The sequence below is a fragment of the Pararge aegeria genome, chromosome 19 (genome assembly GCF_905163445.1).
Source record: "Pararge aegeria chromosome 19, ilParAegt1.1, whole genome shotgun sequence".
In the NCBI taxonomy this organism is placed as follows: Eukaryota; Metazoa; Arthropoda; class Insecta; order Lepidoptera; family Nymphalidae; genus Pararge; species Pararge aegeria.
Window position 1 is genome coordinate 7,825,694 of NC_053198.1, and position 18,225 is coordinate 7,843,918.

Below are 18,225 nucleotides of genomic sequence, written 5' to 3' on the forward strand. Positions count from 1 at the left end.
ATATCGGACAACGATCGAATGCATGCGTACCATACTACTTAATATTATAAATGCGAAAGTTTGTGGGTATGGATGTATGGATTGATATATGTATGTCTGTATCAACTAAAATAGTGACATCTTACTAACTCAGTATACCACGTAAAATAATAGTAGGTACATTGCTAGCCACGATGATTATGGTGTTAACATCGGATCTATTCTAGCTTCTCTATTGACTCATGCGCAGACGAAGTCGCGAGGGTCCGCTAGTGTATAATAAACCAAATAGTGTTACATTCGATGCGCAAGTGTAAGCACTTGTGCTCAAGTACCCTCTGCCTCGATCGCAATGCGCCATGCAAGTTGTTTATAGTCATAACGAGCGACGAAATGTTCCCGCGGTGATCTGCATTATGAATTTAAGGGTTCCTGTACTTTATAAGAAACAAGTATGGTGTACGTTAGAAAACTAGTATTGGTTTTTTAGGAACATAATTAAGCCAGAATTGTTGAAAACAGTCCATTTTGCCCTTTGCCAATCCATCTGTGTGGGGAGGTATCAGTTAAACGCATATAATTCATCTTGAACGGGCCCCAGCGATCTGTTCTTAAAGACATGGGTGATAAATCCTACCGTTTTCCAACTCACTCACTGTATGAATAAACTATTATAGTACTACAGTACGACAACTATTTTGGTTGTCCATTACCCTTAAGACACATTTATCCCTTACATTTGATCCCACATTCCCCGCTTAATATCTATCCTATGACGAAATACCTAAAATTAAAACGAAAATTACTACATGGCTACTGGATTGGTGGACTCCACCTTTGAGAACATTATGGAGAACTTTCAGGCATGCAGGTTTCGTCACGATGTTTTCCTTTACCGTTGAAGCGAGTGATATTTTATTTTATTTTAATCTTAATATATATAAATCTCCTGTCACGATGTTTGTCCGCGATGGACTCCTAAACTACTGAACCGATTTTAAATTAAATTGGCACACCGTGAGCAGTCTGGTCCAACTTAAGAGATAGGATAGCTTAGATCTTTAAGTAAAGTCACAATTTTATTTTATTGCAAATTATTTGTCTATAATTAATTGACAGTCACATGTTATATATACTACTATACTCATTTAAGGCTTAGCGATACTGAATACTTTAAAAACATAATCAAACGCAGACGAAGTCGCGGCCAACAGCTAGTTAATTATATATACTTAGAAAAGTTAGAGGATCGTGGTGGGATTCGAACTCGCCTTCCGTATCGAAGCCAGGCTATCACCGCTTCACTACTACTACTCATATTTTAATTATTATTCGTATTCATAATCTTTCAAATATGAATTATAAAAATGAACATGGCTGAAAAATCCACATGGACATTAAAGATTAGATAGTATGGAGTCGCCCTTACTTCTGAAATTATCTTTAAGTAGTAATTGAATTGGAAAGAGCTCGAGCTATAACGATGCGAAATTCTTTCAAATTTAAGAAGCAAATAAGTATTCATTAACGAAATTCTTTAAACCTGCATTTTATTTTATATTATTTATTATATATATCGTTAAATATTAATTAACCTAGGAATAAAATGTACAATTCTGTTGTACATGAATCTCTAAATGAAATTATACCTATCTAAAAATAGTTTTTCCACTCAGTGTAAAACGGATAGCACTGCTTTTTTGGCGGACAATTAATTAGTTTAGACACTTTTGCATTGATTTAATATGTTCCTATCGTTGCAATTTCGTACTTGCGATGCCAATGTGTTATAGGTACTCTTAAGAGTACTTGTAAGGAAGTAATTGTTTTGGAAACACTTAGACGTCGAGTTACAACGATTCCAAATGTGTTCACATTTCACATTAATTAAGCAAATACATGAAAAATACTTACATAACATACATTTTATATTATACTAGCGGTACCCCGTGTCATCGTCTGCGTATGATTCAACCTTAACATATGCTGTCGTGGACGTTTTTTTAGAACCTTTAAAAAAGAAACAATTGCGTCATATATTTTTAGGCGTAACTTTAAAAGTTTATGCAGTGCACGCAAGCTTTGAAAATGAATATTTTCATTGTTGCTCGCTCTTATTGATGGTAGCGGTATATAGCTTAAAGCCTTCCACGATAAATTAACCAACAAAAAAGATTTTTTCAATCTAACCAGTAGCTTCTGCAAACAAGCTCTTTAGCTTTATAATGTAACTAGCGGACCCCCGCGACTTCGTACGCGTATGAGTCAATCGAGAAGCTAGAATATAACTGATGCTAACATCATAATCATCGTGGGTATCTATGTACCTACTATTATTTTACGTGGTATTTTAGTTGATACAAACATACATCCATCCTTACAAATTTATAATATTAGTAGGATGGTACGCATGCATTCGATCGTTGTCCCATATGCCTTGCGACTAACAGTTATTTGTGAAGAGTTATTTCTTTATCTCCGATAATATTTATCAGATCCTTATTAAAATAAGACCATACATGCTTGATAGTATTCACTTTCAAATAAAAAAATAAATATAAAAATCGGTTCAAATTTAACGGAGATATAAACTAAAATTAATAAAAATCTGTTCTGGACTCAGTATCGATTATAAAGCACCTCCCCCGGTCAAAATTTTCAAAATATATTAAATGTTCAGAAATCTTCCAGTTACAGTTTTATTATAAGTATAGATTAAAGAATGTAGACATTGTTTATTTGAATACAGGTAAATGGTCACCGCAGCAGACATAGGCGGCAAGGTGCCGGACTCTATCTACCAGCATCCTACGTCATACCCGGCGGAGAGGGTGAAGGGCCGTGGTCAATGTGGGGGGAAGTGTCTGCCTGCTCCCGGACGTGCGGCGGAGGTGTCGCCAAGCAAAAGAGAATATGCCTAGGCAGTACGCTCAGGTATGCTGTCTCTAATAGACATGCTGTGCTAGGAAAAAAAAAACTAGTCTGGGCGTGCATTGCAATATATTTGTTTCTTTTTTCATTACTCATAGTAAAGAAAAAAAAGTTTAACCGCAATATGGCGAGGTTTTATGTGTTCCTAGTAAAGCTTCACGTACAGGTACTTTTCTCTTTTGATATATATCCTTTGCTTTTCTTTAATATTTTAATTTAAAGAGAGAAATATAACGAAACTAAGATATTATTTAAGATTGGCAGTAATTAACTTTAGTGCGATTGCCAACGTCACTTCTCATCATATCACAATTTTTTTTATCAAAGATAAGTTGTTGAATATAAAAATTGTACTTAGTTACAATTTTATTATTAAAATGGAAAAAATTTGCTATGAAACTTAGAATTCTGTAAAAAATGTTCATTATATTCTGTAGCTGAGGATTTTGGCAGATTTTGTCTTTGCTTTCACTTTTTAATGAAGACGACAGGCACCACCACAGAGGACGGTTCTGCCTGCTGCCCGCTCTGGGTTATATATATGGAGTTTATATTAGTTATGTTTCTTGCTCAAAAGCGATGATAGCCTAGTTGTTAAGACTGCAGCTTCTCTCTTTTGAGGGACTGAGTTTGATCCCCGACCTATAACTTCTCGAAGTTGTGTGCGTTTGAAACGATTAAATTTGTATTACTTTAATGTTTATGGAAAATGTAAGGAATCCTGACTAAAAGTTCTCCATGATGACTTCAAAGGCGTGAGAATTTCGCAACGCATTTGTCCCGCGTGGTATACTACGGCCTAAGCTATTCTCATTCAAGAGGCGACCCGAGCCATATTTTTTTTTTTTACGACAATACACACTTCGCCATCTAGCCCCAAAGTAAGCGTAGCTTGTTGTATGGGTACTAAGATAGCTGTTGAATATTTTTATGAATATAAATACTTATAATATACAGATAAACACCCAGACACTGAAAAACAACATCACACAAACCTTTTTCAGTTGTGGGAATCGAACCCACGGCCTAGGACTCAGAAAGCAGGGTCGCTGCCCACTGCGCCAGTCGGCCGTCAATTATGGGCTGATGATGATGATGATGATTTCTTGCTTCAGTTCAGATGGCCAGCCCCAGTGCAAGGGAGGTGACACCAAGTACTTCTCCTGCCAAACGCAAGATTGCCCAGATGGTGCCCTGGACTTCAGGTCTGAGCAGTGCTCCGCTTATGACGACAAATCATTCAAAGGCAATAGATATAGGTAAGTCCGTATACCTTAGATCGGTATAGGTGAGATGGCATGACCGGATTAAATTTCAGTAAGAAAAGATTTTTTTATTCCACTATAAATTTACCCTTAACTGCTATCTTAAGATCATAGGAAGGAAGCTGTTGTGCTGAAGGTAAATATGGCAGTTATATTAAACTCATATCCAATTGGCTTACACGGTATCGTATCTGAACGCTATTTCGCTTAGTCACTCTTTTATCCACAGGGTAGTAACGAACCACGGCCAAAGCCTACCATACGAGGCCAGAAAACATTCAGAGATATAAATTTCGGAATTGTCCCGCCGAGAATCGTATCCAGGACTTCCCAGTCATAAGAAAACAGCGTTTACCACTCCGCAAACGAACTCTTTTCTAGATTGAGACTTTCCATATTTATTTATTTTTTCGTCTGCCTTAAACCATCTGTATGCTTAAGTTCACCTATCACGATGTAGCTTATTGACATGGCTAATTATTAACTTAATTTTAACTTAAACTTCTAGTTATATTAAGTTACAACTTCGATCATGCACAAAAAAATAATCTTAACTCTGTTTCTAACACGTTCACTTTGTTCTCGTGATCTGACGACTTGTATCGCCCACTGTGATGATTAAATCAGTTGCATATTTCTTTTTATAAATTTTGTAGATGGGTGCCATACACAAAATCTCCGAATCCATGTGAACTCAACTGCATGCCTCACGGTGAGAGGTTCTACTACCGACAGCAGCCTAAAGTTGTGGACGGTACGAGATGCAACGATGAATCTTTCGACGTCTGTGTGGATGGCGTTTGTCAGGTAAGCAAACACAGTGCCAATTTAACATTTACCACCATTCCCAGCCCCGCTTCTCATAGGAGCGCAAGCACAGTTCCAATTTTAAATTTATCATCAATCTTAGCTCCGCTAGTCATAGTTTTCCAAATATAAACCAATTTTACTTACCATTAATGGTCTTGCTAGTCATAAAGCAAATATAGTGCCAATTTTACTCAATATTCTCAACCCGGTAGTCATAGGTAAGCAAACACAGTGCCAATTTTACATTTATCACCTTTCTTAGCTCCGCTAGTTATAGGTATGCAAATATAATACTAATTTTACTCAACATTTTCAGTCCCGCTAGTGTTAGGTACGCAAATACAGTGCCAATTTTACGTTTATCACCACTCTCAGCCCGGCTAGTCATAGGTTTCCTCTCCCACTGCGATATAGAAGAGGAAGAACACTTCATGTATCTTATGTTCACAATCACAATTTATGGTCTTCTTTTTCTTTGTCGTAACACTCTTGCCAGAGTGGTCGTGGTCATCACGGTGGGACATTGTTTGTGGCAGTTGTTACTCGCCTCACGATCATTCGCCACTTCTCCCTGTTTGCAGATAGTCTGGTACACTCATGCAAGGGACCTCCCACTGAAGATTTGATTTGATCAGTCCATCGCATGGGTGACCTACCGCGTGCTCTAGTGCCTTCTGCCTTGCCCTGCACAATAAGGCGTTCTATGGAGTTGCTGTCTTTCCGAGAGACGTGACCGAAGAATTTTAATATGCGGCTATGCACTAATGTTGAGAGACGTTGCTTGATGCCCAGTTCTCGGATAATGGAAATATTGGTGCGAAATTCATTCCATGACACTCCAAGCATACGTCTCCAACACCACATCTCTAAAGCATCAATTTTCCTCTTCTCGACCTCTCGCAAAGTCCACGTCTCCGCGGCGTATAAAAATATGGGGAAAACAAGTGTTTGTACAAGCCGGATCTTAGTGGCCTTAGTAATGTTACGGTTCCTCTATATTTTTTTCAGCTTTTCCATAGTAGTTCTCGTTATTGCCATACGTCGCTTTACCTCTTCTACGCAACCACCATTGTTAGTTATTAAAGCGCCAAGGTATACGTAGGATTGGACAACCTCGCAGTTCGCGATTTGAATAATTTCCGGCGAATTATTTTTGGCTCTGTCTATAACCATCATTTTGGTCTTACTGCGGTTAATCATTAATACCATGTACCCTTGCTTAGCAAAACATTCCACAGCTTGGACCATTTTACCGAGTCAAATGCCTTTGAAAAGTCCACAAAGCAAATATAAGTTGGCTTGTTAAACTCTCGGGCTTTTTCTATAACCTGGCGTATGATCAGGATCTGCTCACGAGTACCCCTACCTTTTACAAAACCAGCTTGTTCAGGTGCAATCTCTTTGGACAAAAAAGTCTTCAGTCGCTCATTGAGAATGTGTAAAAAGACTTTGCTAGCATGAGATATAAGTGCTATGAGGCGGTAGTTGCTACACTTTTTTGTTGAACCTTTCTTATGCAATGGAATAAACACGGTATGTCCCCATTCTGCCGGCCATATTCCCGTATGCCATATCCTATTGCATATAGTATGGAAAATATTGACACCTATATCACCTAAAGCTCGTATTGTTTCTATTGGTATTGAATCTCTCCCTGTGGCTTTTCCATTCTTGAGGTGCATAATGGCGGCCTTGACTTCTGATTTAAGAATTTCTGGTTCTTGGTTCTCAGATCCAGGTTCAGTATCAGGAAACTTGTCTGACTGAATGTCTTGGAACAAAGACTGGCAGTAACTTTTCCAAACCTTACTTACAAGGTCTAGTTCAGTAACTACTCTACCATTACTGTCTTCAACAGCCCAGGTTCTGGAGGAGAGTGTTTTTGTAATGGACCGAATTTTATGGTAGAGATCTCTAGACTCATGTCGGTTTGCATGAGTATCGATTTCTCTGCATATTTTGCAAAGATACGCATTATGATCTCGCCGGCATCCTGCTTGAATTTGCGCCGAAAGTCTGTTTAACTCACTTACCTCCGCCCCTGTCGCCTTCAATGCGCGTCTCTGTTCGACTAATTCCAGTGTATGGTTCGTCATCCAATGTTGACTTTTCTGTGTTACCACTGGTAATCCAGAAATCGAAACCGATTCCAGAATCAAATTTTTTGTTCTGTCCCATAGCACATCAGGTTCCTCGGTTACATTTTTTTCTACAGCCCATTCGGCCCATTTCCGTTTTGCAACAACATAAAACTTAGAACTATCTTGCACTTCGATTCTTCTCTGGATTCTGAAACTTCGAGCCGCTCTTAGTTTGAGTTTAACTTTCGAGATCAAGAGTTGGTGGTCTGACCCGCAATCTGCACCGGGTAACGTGTGCGTGTTTCTTATTGATGTCTTCCACCGCGACCTAATAAGGATGTAATCTATATCAAATCATGGATATCAATCAATAGATATCAATCAATTTATGGTACATAAATAATAAATAAATAAATAAGAACAAGAAAAGTCTTTATTGCACATACAAATATAAAACCAGGTTAACAAAAAAAAAAAAACGATACTATTCATATGCACAAAGGCGGCCTTATCGCTTCAAGCGATCTCCTACAGACAACCTTTGGTTGAAGAAACATATTATAGAAAACGGGATAGTGCAATACCTGTGTTAAAATTGTGCTAATTATAAACATTACATATACAATACATACTAATACTAAATAAAAAAATAAAAAATACATATAGTAAAACCATATATATATATAAACTTAAATACATATTACTATTTAAACATACACATAAATACATAGATATTTTGCTACATACTAGACAGGAAATAGTCTTTTAACCGCGATTTAAAGATATTTAATGATTTGGACTGTCTTATATCGCTCGGCAGCTCATTCCATAAATTAACCACCTTTACCGTAAAAGAATTGCCATACGCCAATGAACGACTAGCAGGAACGTGTAACAAGCTGTCATTATTAGATCTCTGTTAGCTGTTTAGATCCTCCACACTGCTCCGATACGTGTTGACGGACCTTAAGATCATTCATCATGATCTTCATTACCGGCCCACTATAGGACACTGGTCTCCTCTTAGAATGAGAAGGGTTATTTTGTAATGATTATTACATACCACATGTTAGTTAATAATAACCGGGACTGAAAATTTCTCGTGTTTTGAAGCAAACTACGCTGAATTCCCAGCTCTAGGCTTATTGTACTGAGAATTTGAGAGAGGAAAAATCTTTGAAACTCCCGTAACTTAGTATCCGTTGTTGACTTACGTCGATTTTAATAGAACGTCGGAACGGACGGAAGGATTCTCCGTAACTATTAGCTTGCTATGATCTATTCTACTTTAATCCAATAACCTTATAAAACAGGTTTGTAGAAAAGTACCACTCATTGCTTATTAATCCATTTATATTTTGTGAGCTTTCAAACCATAATAAATATTTGACTATAAAATGTATAATAAATATATAACATATATAATAAGAATTATCACTTTTGTTTATTTATTAAATTTATTTGTATTTATAGCCCGTTGGTTGTGATATGATGCTGGGCTCCAACGCACGCGAGGACAAATGCAGACAATGCCGGGGAAACGGCACTAACTGTCACACCAATATCGGCATCATTACCTCAACAGAGTTTAGATTAGGTAATAAACTATCATCGCGCATTTAAAAACTTTTAATAAGTATGTATTTTTTATCTTTTTTTTGTAACTCAAGTGATGTAAAGATCATTTGCCATATTAATCAACGTGGTATAACTTCGGAATTATTAAGCAGTTTTGAGTACTTGTTTTTGCTGGCGCAGCGGCGTGCGCTGTTATTTAGGTGGGAGGGCCCGATAGGTGCAATTTGGGAAATAATAATTTCTGAATTTACTCTGGTCTGTTCTGGTAGGAGGCTTCGGTCTTGGCTAGTTACCCTACCGACAAAGACAAACATACAAGGTCGCGTATAAAACCTTATAGTCATATATATAGGTTTAATAAAACTGCCATACCTCTAACAGGTTAGCGGCACAAAATACTACGTAAGATTGTGCTAATTTGAATAAAAACAAAAACTAACTGATAGCTACTTTCCTATGCTAGAGCGTGAATAAACACAGTATGCTTTCCGATTTTATATCCCAATTATGAATAAGACACATTTATTAATATATTAAACAGAATAGGACTTAAATATTTCCTATAATTTACCAGCAATTTAAGAGTATGTTTTTTGTCAACCACTATTCTTAAGATACCAACTAATATATGCTTTTATTTGCAGGGTATAACGATGTACTTTTAATACCGCAAGGAGCCACAAATATAATAATTGCAGAAGTGAGGGCATCAAGTAATTATTTAGGTAAATAAAATATATTATTAAAGTGCATAAAACAAATTAAAAGGTTTCTTTGTAAGACCAATTTCATTTACATTAACAATGCCGAGAGTGAGGTTTACTACCTACTTTTACTTATTCGATCGCCCAAAAGTTAAAAAAGAAATATATGGTATTGAAAGAGCGCCATCTAGTACCAATACTAGGAAACTATTGCCAACAGATAGCGCTCTTATATGGGTAGACAATCTTATTTTCGGCACTCGGATGGTTTCCGTAAAAATAATGCAGATAAATTTGCCTAATGCCTTAGTCTGGCGATCAAAGCAAGCAAGATGGCTTTCACCAACGCCACGGCATCTGTCCAGTTACTTTCTCGGGTTATGATTTATGTTTGTTAACCACAACGTATTTATTGTTTATTTTCCTTATTATTTCAGCCCTGAGAGCGAAAACAGATAACATATATTACCTGAACGGCGAATACCACATCGATTTTCCGCGAAGTTTAATGATAGCGGGCTCGCTCTGGCACTATGAACGCAGCCAGCAAGGCCTCGCCGCTCCTGACAAACTAAGATGTCTAGGGCCCACCACTGAGCCTCTGTACCTCTCTGTAAGTCTTTATCGTATACTATTGTATTGTTTAAGCTTTACAGCGTAACTCTGCACCTAAGGTGGATGACGTCCAGTGGCGTGCATAGAGGGTATGCATAGGGTATGCAGATGATATAAAATGAAGAAAATCTCCACTAAAAAAAGGATATGCTTTGTAAGAGCTATAAAAAGCCTACCCTTAAGTATTAATAACTCATTTTATATCATCTGCATACCCTGTGCATACCCTCTATGCACGCCACTGATGACGTCATAACAATTCAAATCCAAATTGGCTGAAGTCGTCTTAAAAAAAGTTAGCCATCTCGATACGCAATGAAGTAAAATTATAAACAAGAGTAGAGTTTCGTCAAAAAATATTAACAGAGTTTCAAAATTAAATTAGACAATAAATTAATGACGATGATGATAAAGATGACTGAAAATTTTATATAATAATATACCTGTATTATTAATAGATAGAATGATTCAAGAGGGAAACCTCACTAATAGCTAGTTACCAACCCTACCGATAAAGGCGTGCCGCTAAGCGATTAAGTGTTCCGGTACGATGTCGCGTTAGGTATGACTACAATACTCCCTAACAGGTTAGTCCGCTACCAATTTAGACTGCATTATCACCACTAGGTGAGATTGCTGTAATTAGCTAACTTACAGTGCAATCAAAACATATATATGCAGTATTAGTGCATACATAAATTTATAGCAGAGAAAAAATTAAATAAAAAGATTGCAAAGTGATGTCGTAGCAAACATAGTTTTGTGCGCTTAAGTTACAATCACTGACTTAACCTTTCTAGATAAATCAAGTCATGTAGATACTATGGAATTGTTTATCCTTAAAACATCGATCCATGAATTTACAATATTACAGATTCTACTTCAAGAGGATAACGTAGGCATCGAATACGAGTACAGCGTGCCCTCGGCTCTGGCACCTCCCCCCAATCAGAATTACAACTGGGTGCACGATGAGTTCTCAGAGTGCAACGCCACCTGTGGTGGAGGTAACTTTTACTCACTTCTATGACATATTTTACATGGAATTAAAAGTCCATACAAATCAATGTGCCTATTTGAATAAAGCAATACTGTGGCTTTAACGAATTTTGTCTTTGAATTTCATTTTCATTACTTATAATACCGATGAGAGGGTGAGATGGTGATAACAAAAAGAACACCCGGCTAAGTTGGTTGTGGGCTTCTTCTTAGACTAGGGCGCGTTTGGAACCCTCGTAGCTTTAGTTTTAAGTTTACGAATGTAGTTATCGCCATCACTATTCACTGCTATGTACACATTTTGTATATAATCAACGCATCAAAAGTGCTATCAATGTGCCTATTTGAATAAAGAAATATTTGACTTTGACTTTGACTCTGATGTTTCTGCAGCGTTAATATAATGCCTCGTAACGAAATATTCACCTGTGCTTATGAAAACTGAGTTAGCTTAAACTGAGTTTCTAAGTTGAGCTTCATCTGCAAAATGTATCCTACTTGTTTTTATTTTGAGACAAAAAAAGATTTGTTATTTACGTGATAGAAAAATTTGTTATGTACGTAGTTTGTTATGTATGATACAGCTCATAATTAGCAGATGCAGGACAAGTCTGCAAATACGTGCAAAAAAAATGTCAAAAAGTCGCCTTATTCGTTAGCGCAGTATTTAAGCTTTAGAACCGTGTAGCTATAATAAAACTCAAATCCAACTCAACGTCAGAACCGCCTAGTGCAAACCGCACGACCGAGAGCCAGTTCAAGGTATACCGTGATTTATTACGAACTATATTTGAATTTTTCACCACCTCCTAAATTAATAACTCCATTATTAATAACAGAGTTCAGTCGTCTAGTGAGATAGTATAAACAACCCCTTGAACTTTTAAGGTTACCAACAACGCCAAGTCACATGCCGGTCACGTGATGATTTGAATAGGGTCGACGATAACCTATGCGATATCAACTTCAAGCCTGCCACCAATCAGAGCTGCAACATTGATGCTTGTCCCCCAACGTGGGTAGAAGGACCCTGGGGAAACTGCTCCAAGCCCTGCGGACAAGGAGGCACAAGGTCCAGAGAGGTCTACTGTGAAAAAATCATCACTAATGGGTAATGACATACCTATAGAATCTTAGATGCACGACTTGGTTGGCACCTTTCCTGCTAGCTAACATTAGGTGTGGAGCGCGTATCTGATGAACGCAACTTCGTCAAAGTTTATTCCATTTATCTTTAATTGTATTAAATACCAAGGGAAGTATTTTATTTCCTAGCCTGAAAAGTATTTAATGTCGAGAAACTTTCTTTTTGCAAAATTTCGACACAATCTGTTATGCTGATTTGCATTTAACAAAGGTTGCTTAAATCTCGCAGAAACGGTTCCAAGGTGATATTTCGGGATAAAAGATATTGTATTTTAAAACCTGACAATATAATAATGGCCATAATATTAGTTACGACAATCTTACTTTTCTGAAACTTATTTTCTGTATTAAATCTTTGAAATTAATATCATGTCATGTTTTAGTGTAACATTCCGATTTCAATCGAAAGTAGCGGACAAGGAATGTTTCGATCTTCTAGGCCAAAAGCCCGAGGCCTTTCAGGAGTGTAACCAGAACGCAACCTGCCCTACATGGTTCATAGGACAGTGGACACATGTGAGTATTGCGTTTTATAGATATCTGTACTGTTAGTATATGGTTTGAAAGCTCAATATCGAAGGATATTTTGTTGATAGGTCGTTACTTTGTAACGTTTAGATATCAGACTAAAATGTAATTTTGCGCCTTTTAAATTCGTTCACATTTCTACGACAAGCAAGATTCCAGAAATTGCGACTCTAATAAGAGTCTCATTAAGTACATTTCGCTTTGACATTACATTACTAAAAAACGACTCCACTTTTGCGAGCAAATATTAATAATAAAGAAACTTACTCACTCACAAAACTGGTGGAAGTAAGAAAAACAACAGGGCACCAAGCATGAGCCATAAAATCTCACAATTTCACCCGAAATATGAAGGATTTTTTATGTTAGCCTTCACAGTAAAGCGCCAAAATGTACCGTAATGTAAGTATGTAAGTAAGTATGTATGTAAGTAAAAAATTAAAAATTGTTATGTATACTTAGGAGTTCAATTAATCAGAAACTGACGACAGTTCGAACCAGTGACGTTTTAATTTTTGCCAAAACGAACTAAGAATCACGGAACTTTCGCAGATTCTATGTTCGTTTTTGATTTTATGGGCAATAAAGAGAATTAAGGCGCTTATCCCACTGGCGTTATGCGAGAGTTTGCGTTTCTTCATGGCCTGCACAGCGTTGTCACGATATTAACGTCGCGCATCCACTAAACGAAACGTCACCGTCACATGCTGCGATTTAAAAATGAATTACTTAAAAGAAAAATAAATAATAATCGCCAATTTTGGGAAAATCCTACTCGATCTAATCGATTACTTACGAGAAAGTGAATATTTCGCACTGTACTCTAACACCAATTCAAAATTTAATGATGGAGCGGGAAGACGTAGGTAATTGTAAGTATTTTTTGTCAATAAACGCAACGTTAACGTGGGGTTGCGTTGGCGCGACGTTCGCTAACGCTCGAATAACGCCACGCCGGTGGGATAGAGGCCTAAGTAGGGCACATTTGCTGTTTATTAGTTCTTTTTTTGTTTTATTTCGGTTTTAGCAATGTTATAAAGAGAAAGTCGTCGGTATCTACCTTCAATTGTGTAAGTAAAGTTAATTTAATATAATTTTTTCAACTAAAGCAATACGGTTGCAGTGCGATAAATTACGCGGTGTAGGCAAGCAAACTCGTCAAGTGATTTGCCATCAAAGGATAAACGGTCGCGTCGAAGTGTTCGAGGACAAGGAGTGTGTTGAGGAGAAGCCTCCGACGGAGAATCAGTGTTTAATTCACCCTACAGATGGCGTCGACTGGGTCCTGGGAGAGTGGTCAGGTGTAAGTAACCTTTTTTTCTATATTTCAAGTACATATTATAAGATCATAATTTTACATGGAAGGGGACTTAAACGTAAACTGGTATCTAGTCCAAATTAAACGATCGATCAATTCTATTAGGTATTTATAACAAAACTAGATCTATCTATCTATCTAGTGTTCCGAATACATTAAGTACTTCCATTCCACGGATTTGTGCGTACAGAGTGTCTATGAATTTAGGTATTTGATTTGCGTTAATTCATAGACACCCTTTTACTAATACATGCCTTTTTATACAATCTGCATGGAAAAGTCTTTACAACGAAATATAAAATAATACAGCGTTTTACTTAAAAATAAATAAAAAGATGTTTTTCTTAGGATCTCGCTCGACTCGATTCGATCGATTTTGCTCCGTTTTTCTTGTTTGGTATTGTTCAAAACGTTTAATAATAATAAAATTAGTTTGTGGTAACTAGGTGCATCAGGTTTAATTTCTAAGATAAGAGCGCCAACTCGCCAATTAACTCTCCGTCCAGTTTGGCGAGATACTCAATAAATGGTGCATCTAAATGGATCAAAAATATAAAATAGGTCTGGGTTATTAAAAATGAAGCACTACAGGTTTTTTTTTATTTTATTTCGACAGCTACCAATCCTGTGAACCCCGAATGTTATCATTTTCTCGATTGATCCAGCCATCAAGATAAATTTGAATGGCTACTTTCGAAGCGCTTTGGCGATGAGAGCGAATGAAATATAGATTGAGCACTGAGTTACTAGGTATATTGATAATGTGATTTTTTAGTGTGATACCTGCCTATCGACTGTCCGATCGCGAACAGCGCAATGCACGACGAAGAGCCACGAAGTTATAGATTCCAATTTTTGTTCGTATCATCCGACGCCATTGCTGGAAGAGCCTTGTGACCCAGCTAAGTTACCGCCCTGCCAAGCACTGTGGTACGCCTCACAATGGAGCAACGTAAGTTAAGAAAACTACATGTATAGCGCGCGCCATTATACAGCGTGTAACCGAATTACGAAATACTATTTGAGGGTGCATAAGAATATTTCACAAGGAATCATTCTGTTAAAATACTTAATCAAAAGAAACATAATTATTTTTCCATACAAATTAATACAAAACAAGTGTCATTTATGACAACCCTATTGAAGATAAAAGACCGACACGCGCATAATACCTACGCTACGCGACGCTCACCTAGTAAAAAAAAAAATCCTCTGGCTGGTGTTGGTTTAGAGGTACCGACCTTCGCATCCAGTTAGTTCCTGTTTATTTTTCAGAACCATCACGTCTACATTGTAAATTACTTTATTTACGCTTCATTATAGATACGATTAATGAATATTATTTTATCTTTTATCGGTATAGAAATGTTCCAATTTTGAATTTTACAGCAGTATTGAAATGGAAACCATATTTATAACATTTACCAGCTATTGTCCGAGACTATCGCGCTTGTTTCGTTTTTTTTTCATCCCGGGGAACTATTTTTTAAATCCTATTGGAATGGTCTTTGGGGGATTTAAAGGGACAAAATTCGTCTCGATTTTTGTCCATCTCCATGATACAAATTATCTTTTTGCCAATTTTTATCAAAACAACTAACATACCGAAACACTTTTAGATTTTAGAACAATTTTAGGTTGAATGATTATTAGGTTGGTATTTGATTAATAGGAAAAATAATATGAAGATGAGAGATGTCATAAATATTTTTAGAAATACTTTAACAATCACAAATAAATATAATGTATACTTTCAGTGCTCAGTACAGTGCGGTAAAGGTGTTCAAACTCGCGATGTATTCTGTGGAAATTTTGATGGAACCTTTGTTACTAAAGTTGAAGATGAGAAATGTGACAAAGAAACTAAATTTAAAACCGAAAAGGAATGCGAGGTTCCCATTGAGAAATGCCCAGCTAAATGGTTTGCTGGACCTTGGTCTGAAGTAAGTCATATGTTACTTCTTGCTAAACATGTAACTTATTATACTAAAGTATATTTAAGACCTAACTGATAGACAGTTCGGAAAAAAATTACATTAATAGAACATGAAGTAAATAATATGAATAAATATTTTTATTTTTCTCTTATATTTATTTAATAATAAATAAATACTTTTCTGATCCGTTAGTATGGAGCAAAGATTAACTAGCTGTTGCCTGCAATTTCGCGTTTATTTTGGGTTTTTAAAAACCAGGGTTTTCCGTCTCCTGGATACTAACTCTAATAATGTAAAATTTCCCAACGATAACTTGTGTAAGTACTTAAGTGGATAGGTTACAAACGCGATTTTTTTTTAATCTCTCGGGTAACTTTTACCAGGAGCTTTTCTGGGATAAATATTATCTATGACCATCTCTAGGATACAAGCTACCCATGAGAGAAAATTCATCAAGATTGGTTCAACGGTTGGGCCAAACATATTTAACAAACAAACAGTCACATTTGTGCTATACCTATGGATAAATATTAAACAATTTTTTCTGCTAGTGCTCGGCACCTTGCGGTGGAGGCGAACAGCGTCGTGAGGTCATGTGTCTAAACGGTGACAAGGAATCACCCGACTGTCCTGAAGATTTATTATTGGACTCATCACGGTCATGTAACGAAGGACCATGTAATATAGGTATAATAGATTGAATAATTACAATTTTCTTTTTAGTGTTGAAAAATACATTTTTTATAGTAATTATAGACGGACCCAGAAAATTGCCCTACGTGATGTTAAGTGAAAAACAATGCCCTATTAATGAAGCCCCTTCACATGACTGTGCTAGAAAGGCAGCTGCCAGAGAGGAGTGGCGACGAATAGTCAAGCGTGCCACAGCACTTAAGTGACGACAACAACCGCTCTGACAAGAGCGAACCGACTGAGAAGAAGGAGAATTAATGAAGCAACAATTCGCAGGGCATGCAAGGACAGGGCGGCACGTTGTAGGATGGCAAGTCCTGCAACGTGCCGCCCTCTCCGTCCGTTCTGTCCGTCAACGTGTGGTGCAGATGTTATTCCTAATACACATTTTTGTATTCAACATTCGGTTTCAGATCAAACAGTGCCCATAAACCCGAAGACTACGCCTGTCATTGAAGATTACGATTACAAAGATTGTGAAGAGGAAGATGAATTTCCTGATGAGAACGCTGAGGAACTTACCAGCGAAGAAAGAGCAGTAACGCTGGTAAGCTGTACAATTAATTTATTCTCTTATGTAGATTTCTAAAACATACAGAATCATTTATATGGTTCAAAACATTCATTGTTCAAAACATCAATAGCCTATAAAAGTCTACTGCTGGACTAAAGGCCTTTCAAAGAGGACTGTTTTTCCGACGCAATAGACACTCTGGACAAACGGGTGTATAATCGCAGTAGATGGTAGAAGTAGCATAGAAAACGCTGCTTCAGTTTAACAGTATGCGTGAAAACTAGAAACTTCTATATACTATTCGGCAACTTTAGTAACAACAAAGCGCTCATAAAAACATCAGCTGTGTTCTAATTCAAGTTTAAAGAGCAAAAAGGTTAAAATAAAATAATAATACACATACTAAAACACACAATTTATACACACATACACGTGTTAAAATATTTTCATTTAGCAACTTTAGTAACAACAAACTGCCCATAAAAACATCAGCTGTGTTCTAATGTAAGTTTAAACAGCAAAAAGGTTACAATATAATAATATTACACAAACAAAAACACACTAGTTCATACGCACACACATACACGTGTTAAAATATTTTCATTACGCAAAACCTAAAAATTATGTTAATAATTTTTGGGTTTTGCGTAATGTTGTATAAATAACTATAACCTGTTATGGTTATTTAGTTGGGTTATGTATATTAATATATTTATAAAAAAATATATTATATAACGATCGTACGACGATCTAATGTAACTTTAGCAATATTCAAAATTACCACATCATATCCACAGTGAGATAGATTAAGGTAGTCTACCACAATGGCCCAGTACGGATTGGTAGACTCCATGCGCCTTATGATGTTGATGATGATTTTCCTGATTTTTCTTTTTTACCAAATGAATAGTAGTCACTGTTGTAAGACAACAAAATCGTGTGTAGATACCGTGTCATATTATGTATATAATAGGACACAGTGTCACGGGTGTTTATAAACGTGTTTAACCCCGTTGCCATACCTTGTATATTGTGTTAAGCACCTAATCTATATTGTTACAGTTTCCGGATGATACTCTGCAAGATCTAAAAACCGAACCGGAATATTCAGGTAGGAAGGTTTTTAT

The 18,225-nt window shown here is 36.7% G+C and overlaps 1 protein-coding gene across 2 annotated transcripts in view; it reads left to right on the forward strand.

The window, feature by feature from the left end:
- LOC120632001 (papilin) overlaps positions 1-18,225 on the forward strand; it is a 133,675-nt gene that overhangs the window by 79,193 nt on the left and 36,257 nt on the right. For both annotated transcript variants that reach the window (XM_039901733.1, XM_039901734.1), the window contains exons 3-17: positions 2,729-2,913; positions 4,026-4,169; positions 4,832-4,982; positions 8,540-8,663; positions 9,289-9,369; positions 9,786-9,961; positions 10,838-10,970; positions 11,851-12,073; positions 12,492-12,624; positions 13,760-13,939; positions 14,730-14,906; positions 15,712-15,897; positions 16,443-16,578; positions 16,998-17,131; positions 18,161-18,209. In XM_039901733.1, coding sequence (XP_039757667.1) covers positions 2,729-2,913; positions 4,026-4,169; positions 4,832-4,982; positions 8,540-8,663; positions 9,289-9,369; positions 9,786-9,961; positions 10,838-10,970; positions 11,851-12,073; positions 12,492-12,624; positions 13,760-13,939; positions 14,730-14,906; positions 15,712-15,897; positions 16,443-16,578; positions 16,998-17,131; positions 18,161-18,209 — 2,212 coding nt within the window. The remainder of the gene's footprint in view (positions 1-2,728; positions 2,914-4,025; positions 4,170-4,831; positions 4,983-8,539; positions 8,664-9,288; positions 9,370-9,785; positions 9,962-10,837; positions 10,971-11,850; positions 12,074-12,491; positions 12,625-13,759; positions 13,940-14,729; positions 14,907-15,711; positions 15,898-16,442; positions 16,579-16,997; positions 17,132-18,160; positions 18,210-18,225) is intronic.